A 7,784-nucleotide genomic window follows, 5' to 3' on the forward strand; every position below is an offset into this window, starting at 1 on the left:
GTGGTACAGGATGGCCTGAGGGCATATGTCTATGCTGCAGCACTTGTCTATCATGTATAAGAGCCGGAGGCTGAGCCCCCAACTGCAAAAATAACAAGGGAGAGTTACACAGAGTGTATCGTGCAGTTGACTCTATACAGAGCCTGTCACAGCAGAGTGTGGTATAGACTAATTCACAGACAAAATGGCCATTTATTATGACCTCGGCATTAATGTCTCTTGCAGATAATCCTGAGCTGGGTGCACAAGGAATTTCCTTTCCTAACACTAGGCTTGTGTTTTCTAGGTGGCCTTGGGCCGAGAATGGTACATACACACAATCTATACAGTCAAGTCAAAGGACAGTACCCATCGAGGCATTGGCAAGAGGAGCCTGGAGTTCCGGTACCACTCCGTGGTACAGCAGGGACAGCCCCAGGCAACTACCAGGAGCTGGAAGAAGAGAGCAGCCAGGAGCGCACCCTCGCTGGCGGGGGAAATCGGTGCTGAGAACAACCGGGGAACAAATATCCAGCATATCTCCCTGGACCGCCGTGACAAGAGGCAGGTCCCCCACGGAAGAATTCCTCCTGACGGCATCCTGCCCTGGGAGCTCAATAGTCCCAGCGCTGACGTCAGCCTTGTCACTGTCCTAGGAGGCATCGCGGTGGGATTGCTCACTGTCTGCCTGGCCGTGGCTGTAGCGGCCGTGTGCAAGAACAAGAGGATGAAAGGCAAGGGTGCTCCCAAGGGTGCTCCCAAGGGCTCTGGGAGCACAGAGCCCATGATGTCCCCACAGAACCAATGTAACGACAGCTCGGAGGTGTGAACACCTTCTCTTCGTGGGCCTCAGAAGACTGTGAGGGATACCCAATGGCTTGGGGTCATCTGCAGAGAGCTGAGGACTTTCTGTGACAAAGGTGCTCAGAGTCCCTATGTTAAAAGATTTTTCACTTGAACTCCATTGCATCGTGCAGGCATCAAAGGACAAATTCAGGCCACTTCTTTCCTGCTGCCAAGAAGGCATCCAGGATGCTTAGAGCCTTGGCTGGCTGGCAGGGGAGGTGCTTCTGGTTTTAGGCATCGGTAGAGATGAACCTACTCAGAGGTGCTCAAGAACTCTCTGGGAAGTCTGAGAGACGTTAGCCATTACTCTCTTGTTACTTTAGTGTGAATTTTGAAGATGCAAATCTCACATTGTCTATTCTTTGTATAACTGAAAGGTTTGAATTGGTAGTTCAGGAGGGTGATGAACACACTGTTATGACAAGTTTTCTAATCCGTGAAGACAGCGCGAAGTCATGACCAGGGCTAGCTCAACCCACAAATCACCTCTTACTATTGGGAAAACATAGAAGGAATGAGTAGAAAAAAAAAAAAGGGAAACTCATTTGGATCTGAATTGCTTCTCATTTCCCTCAGACCTCCTTTGTCTCGTTTGCTTATTTAACATTAACTTAAACCAAAGAATATATTAATTCTGGAAATGATTTTTAAGAGACTGATATGTTGGGTAGATATTAGCCGCCAAGCTCTTGCTACTTGGCCTCACTGGTTGTAGTTGTAGAGATGTAGACATGAGATGAAGAGACGACGAAGAGTTTGGGTCAGCACAGGACAAACGCTCTCAAGAACCGAGATGCTTGCAGTATTGAACCCATAAATAATGAGAACCATCTTTACCAACGGTGAAGGATGAGAGTGCTATTTATTTATTAACACGCTATGTACAACCAGGATGCCTCGTAGGCATGCTTTCTAGAACAGTGGATGCAAGTGAGACTAGTCTTTGAGTAACAGCCTCGCAGCAGCATTAAGCTTACGTTAGCCATGGGACATTGTCTTAGGTTTACATCTGCTCTAAGCATGTCACTCCAGATCTTGGAGGTGGCCAGTGCTGCCCATGACCCCGTTCCCTGATCCAGGAAGAGAACATCTCCACCTGGCCTCCCCAGTTCAGTGACCCGGTGCTATGAGGTTCCCCTTTGGGACCTTTTCTGTGGTTTGTCACTTTGATTATTCACTATGTAAAAGCTTGCTTTACATTGCCTATGTCTTCGGAAATGTGTCCGTCCCTCCCTCCACCCTGCGCCCGCCCGTGTTAGAGATTCTGTTTAGAAGGGGGGAACTTCGGCAGAGTAATGCCCTTTCCTAAAACCTAGTAGATGAATTTCATACAAGACAAATGCCTCCGCGTAACCCTCCAGTGAGGCGTGGAGTCCCTCACACTTCAACCACCCCCTGGCCACGCTGAGCATCCTAGGAGAATGGAGACATTTGGGAGGCAAACCCCATTTCAGGCCACTCCTGTATGCCAGTGGGTGTCCATGAGTACCAGCCATCTCTTGGTTGAGAAAAGGAAACTGCACTGGTCTTGGAGGAGATGGAGGAAGTGCCTGGTGCCAGCTTCCCTTCCTGTTCCACATCTTTCTGGGGATGATGTGGACCATCGTGTCCTTCTGTTGGGAGCTCCAGTGAGTCCTGTCTACAGTGCAAAGGTCCCCCAGAGGACTCAGAAAAACAGAAATCACTGCCGCCCAGGGGCCCATTCATCAGACCCAGTAGTTTATTATCATCCTTTCATTGTGTTACTTCTGGCAGATGCTTAGCTCCGCATTTGGCTACCTCGGAATTTGGAGATTAACAGTGTAGGGACTTTCACTACTTAGCTTTGGGTTCAGCTTCTGAAGACTGTGAGAGCAGCTGCCCTCGACCGACCAGCTTTCTGTTTCTAGCAGTTGAGAGCTTCAGAGCCCGACCACCCTGGGGTTTCCAGGTCAGTAAGTGAATGCAGTAACTAGTGACACGTTGTTCTACACCTGTTCTACACCTAACCAGGCAGCTTCCATCCCCAATTCCGCTCAACTGTACATTGCTTTAATGAAGCTCTTGTCTATAAATTAGATGGCATATTAAATACAAAATAAATCTGCCCTCTTTCCCCAATAGCAAATGTCAGTATTCTTTCTCCGCATCCCTTCTTTTCTCTTCTTTTATTTGTATTTTTTCATAATTTTAAAAATATCTATTCACTAAATATGTTACTTAAAATACAGTAATGGTTTTAAAAGTCTTTTCAATAAGAAAAATGTTTTTTTTTCTAAATAAAGGAAGTTCTTGTTTTCATTATTTTAAGTATTCTGATATTTTAAGAGCAAATATGTAATTTCCCATTGAGAATAGGAAGTCAATTATAGATCTTGATTTCCTCCTAACCTCCTGATACAGACCAGCATCTGGTTGATATTACACAGTAAAACCTAAAAGCAAAAATAAATGTTACCATGAGTGCCTCTCCTAAGCCTATAAACAACAAGACACTAAAATACATGAGAAAGATGGCTCCACAGGGAAATATCCACAATGTAATACTCAGTACTGGGGATTATACCTATGGCTCACATATGCTGGGGGGGGGCACTGCCTCCGACCTACAGCCCCAACCCTTTCTTAATGGTTTGATTTGAGGCCATCTAAAGAGTTGCCCAAACTGGCTCTGAATTTGCTCTTTACTCTGGCTGACCTTGAACTTTCGGTTGTCCTGCCTCTGTCTCCCACCCAGGGAGGACCACAGGCCTACACCAGCACTGCCCCTACCCCATCATCCATCCTGATGGATGGCTAGGCCCCAGGCTGCTCACCCTGCCCCCAGGCAGCTGGTAATCAAGTAGGGCTCTGTCTTTGGAGGAATGTGAACAGAATCTCCTCTAGACAAGCACACAGAGACGTAGGTGTCTGACCCATGATGAAAATCTTTTAAAACATCAGCGTTAGATTCTGTTGCTTTTAACCTCAAAGATAATAGCAAACCCCATATGATCACCGTGAGTAAAGACCAGTATGATGTCTACTGCCACCACCCAGCCTAGCACTTGTTTTTTGTTTATTGGTTTGTTTCTTTGTTTTTGGTTTTTTTGTTTGTTTTGTTTTGTTTTTGTTTTTTTGTTTTGTTTTGTTTTTTGAGACTGGGTTTCTCTGTAACCTTGGCTGTCCTGGACTTGCTTTGTAGACCTGCCTGGTCTCGAACTCACAAAGATCTGCCTGTCTCTGCCTCCCCGAGTGCTAGGATTGCCTTCACCACCACACCTTGGCAACAGCCTGGCGTTTGTAAGGACTCTGTGTACTCAGAATCAAGGAAGTGCTTGTGAGCAAGAAAAGGTTCTATCAAGCCACCTTACTGTAAATTCTTTCTCAGTATCACAGTTTGAAAGTTAACATTTAAACACATGTAAAACCAGGCATGATGGATCGCACTTTAATTTCAGCATTCAGGAGGCAGAAGCAAATGGATCTTTATGAGTTTAAGGCCAGCCAGACCTCCATAGTGAGTTGCAGGACAGCCAGGCTATGTAGGGAGACCCTGTCTCAAAAATAATTAAAGAATAATAATGTAAAAATGGTCAGGTATGGTGGCACGGGCCTTTAATGTCATCACTGGGGAGGCAGAGGCAGGTGGGTCTCCATAGTGACTTCCAGGTCAGCCAGGGCAAGATAGGAAAACCCTGTCTGAAACTCAAGCCAAACAGAGAGCCTTTACTTGCACATCAGTGCTGGAGTCAAACTGTTTCTGGGAGGAGGAACATTAAAGTAGCAAGTTTAAAACTAAATGGAAAAATCATAGTTCAATTAAGAAAATGATTTTATTGGTTCTTTGTGAATTTCACATCATACACTCCAATCCCACTCATCTTCTTCTCCCCTTGTACCCTCTGCCCTCCAACTTACCCTGCCACACGGGGGTGGGGGGGTGGGGGGGGGAAGCATTGTGAAAGCTGTGGTGTGTCAGAGTGTGTCTGTCCCACAGTATACCCTTTTGCCCACACTTGTTTGCTTGCAAATATGCATTGCAAGGACTCGTTGGTCGGGTACAAAGCCTCTGGCTTCGGCTACTCTAACAATACTGGAACCTCTTTGGGACTCCTCCTGGATATCCTGTTGTTGCCCCGTGTCATGGAGATCCTGTAGTTTTGGATCTGTAGGACCTAGTTCTGGCCCCTTCATGTACTACAGCAGTTCGTCATCGATGGGGGTAGATGTTGGAGTGGGCCAATCTGAAGCCTTGCATGTGGGCCTGAGAGGTATCTGAGCTTGTCAGCCCCCCAGCTTGTTCATTTTCATGCCCTTGGGGACTGGTTCACCTGAAACCCCCATATCCAGGCCTACCTCTACTGTGCTGCCCAGTTGAGGTGCTGGACCCACTCTCCCAGCAGGTGAGGAGCAGGGACAGCTCTCCTGCTCATGACGCCAGAGCCAGGTCTCCTGGCGCAGTCTCATCTGCAATTCCTACAATGTGCTGGGGGGAGATGGGGGCTCTCCCCAGTACTGAAGCTGGCTAGGGGCCGAGTCAGGGATCAGTTTTCCTGCTCTCCCTCTCATGCCCCCCAGAGCCAGTTCTCCCATATGCCCAGGAGGGGTGGGGCCAATTCTGAACAGCCTCAGACATCAACATGGGTAGCAGCTCCGATGAGGGATGTCCACCTGGCCTATGATAATAGCAGATCCCTGCTGCTGTAGGGCCATGGACTCAGATGTGGCTCCCAGTAGCAGCATAGGTTAGGATCCCATCATAATCCCAGGCGGCATCAGGCTGTTCCTGCCTCTCTTCATTGTATGCACATCCTTCTGTTTCTCTTTTTCTTCCATTTCTCCACCATTTACTTGCTCCTCTTAGTGACATACTGAATCTCTGAGTGTCTGGGGTAATCTCGGGAGTGCTATGCCCTGCTCATGCAGTATGATGCTTGGCAGGGGTCATCTCAGGCATGGTCTGTCCTGCATCCAGGGCTGAGACAGTTTTCTTTTTCTTTTTTAATTATAATTTTTCAGATTTCATCTCTATTGTTATCACCTCACTTGTATCATTCTTCTCCCACTCTTCCTCCCTCTTTCACCCTATTCCCATCCCCTAGACCTCTGACAGAAGGGCACCTCCTCCCCCACCATATGACCACAGCCTATCAGGTCTCATCAGGATAGCCTGCTTCCCTTTCCTCTGTGTGCCATAGGACCTCCCCACCAAAGGGAAGTGATCAAATTGAGGGCACCAGAATTCATGTCAGAATCAGTCCCCACTCTCCTGAAAGCTGTGGAGAATGAGCTGTCCATTGGCTATATCAGAACAGGAGGCCTAGGTTTACTGTATGCATTGTCCTTGGCTGGTGCAACAGTTTGTGTAGGGTCCCCTGGGTCCAGATCTGTCATCGGGAGCTCCTGTGGGGCTCCTGAACCTTCTGGGTCCTTCCATCCCTCAGTTCTTCCATACCATTCTCAGCACTGCATCTGGAGTCCAGCAGTGAATTCCAGCATCTATCCCCATCCCCCATTGGGTGAAGTCTGTCAGAGGACATCTATGTTGGGCTAATATCCACTTATAAGTGAATATATATCATTTATGTCTTTCTAGGTCTGGGTTACCTCACTCAGGATGATCCATTTGCCTGCAAATTTCACAGTTTCTTTATCCATTCTTTGGTGGAGGGATATCTAGGTTGTTTCCATATTCTGGCTATTATGAATAAAGCTGCTATGAACATAGTTGAGCAAATATTCTTCTTTTATGGTGGAGCATCTTTTGGGCATATGTCCAGGAGTGGCATAGCTGGGTCTTGCGGTAGAACCCCACAGACAATGAGACAGTGAGAAGTTCTTGCACTACTACACTGAGCAATACATCACTGATCTTCATAGGTCTTCACTTCATAGAGAGAAACACATCAGAGACCTTCTTGTGGTATTCTGGCTGAATCTGGGCACTTCCACTGACTCATGCAAATTCGGCAAAGCCTTGCTGCTTCTGCTGGATCTTGCAGTCATTACTGGTTCATGTTTCTTTTTGGTGTTTACTGCTGGACTGGACTGCTGGTATCCTGACAACAGAGTGAAATCGCCCAAAAGAACTACTTCTAAACAGGTCCACAACCCCTTTTTCCTATTAACATTTTTTTTCTCCCCTGCCTCTGGTCAGTGGGTTAGAAGGGAGATTGAGGCATTTAAGAATGCTAAGTAAAGTTGGTTTTGAAAAATCTAAGACACTCCTCTACTACCCTGCCCCCATCTCTCTACCTCCCTTCCTCTCTCCCTGTCTCTCTCCTTGCCTCCCCTTCTCCTTTTCCCTCCCTTGTTCTTTACCCTGCCAGACTAAATTTTTCTGTAAGATTTCTTTTCCGAGTCTCTAGTATCACCCTTTGTTTCCTTGTGAAATCTTTACCATTCAGTGAGTAGTGAACGTTCTCTCCCATCTTAACACTACACAGCAGGCATGCTGTAACCTACCTGTATATGGCATCAAAGGTTTAGAGTGAATGAAAGAAAAAAAAACTTCCTGCCTAAAAAAGGATCATGCTGAATGATATAATGGTCCCATGCTCCTCATTTTATTGTCTCAAGAAAAGTTAAACTTTGTCAATAAGCTATTAAAAGGACCTTAAGAATTCCATTAAGAGTAAAAGCCAAAGACCACCTATAGAGAGTTCATTACCAGGGAAAGAATCTTTTAAGGGGGCATGTGGTATGTGAAAAAAAAAAGAGGTCAAACTCTTTCTTCTGTCTATCCTGAGACCTTGGGATGGGGTGATCTTCACCATTGGCTCAACTGAATGTAAAAGCGCCTAGGACACGTGCCTCTGAACATGCTGATGAGGGTGCTTCCAGAGAGGTTTAACTGAGAAGAGAAAACCCACAGGGCCGCAGCACCTCTCCGTGGGCTATGTAGGCTCTCGGACTGAGCTGAGCACAGGCGCTCATCGCCCTGTGTCCTGACTGTAGACTGTTGCTCCCGCTGCATGCCTTTAAGCAGCCAAATTAAA

The 7,784-nt window shown here is 46.8% G+C and overlaps 1 protein-coding gene across 1 annotated transcript in view; it reads left to right on the top strand.

Annotated features, from left to right (window-relative positions):
• The window catches only part of FREM2 (FRAS1 related extracellular matrix 2), a 137,604-nt gene extending 134,477 nt beyond the window's left edge, over positions 1–3,127 (top strand). Inside the window, exon 24 of the mRNA XM_084769743.1 lies at positions 287–3,127. Coding sequence (XP_084625869.1) covers positions 287–808 — 522 coding nt within the window. The 3' untranslated portion in view covers positions 809–3,127. The remainder of the gene's footprint in view (positions 1–286) is intronic.
• Positions 3,128–7,784: the final 4,657 nt, after the last annotated feature.

Source organism: Acomys minous, assembly GCF_964271855.1.
Source record: "Acomys minous genome assembly, chromosome: 19".
NCBI lineage: Eukaryota > Metazoa > Chordata > Mammalia > Rodentia > Muridae > Acomys > Acomys minous.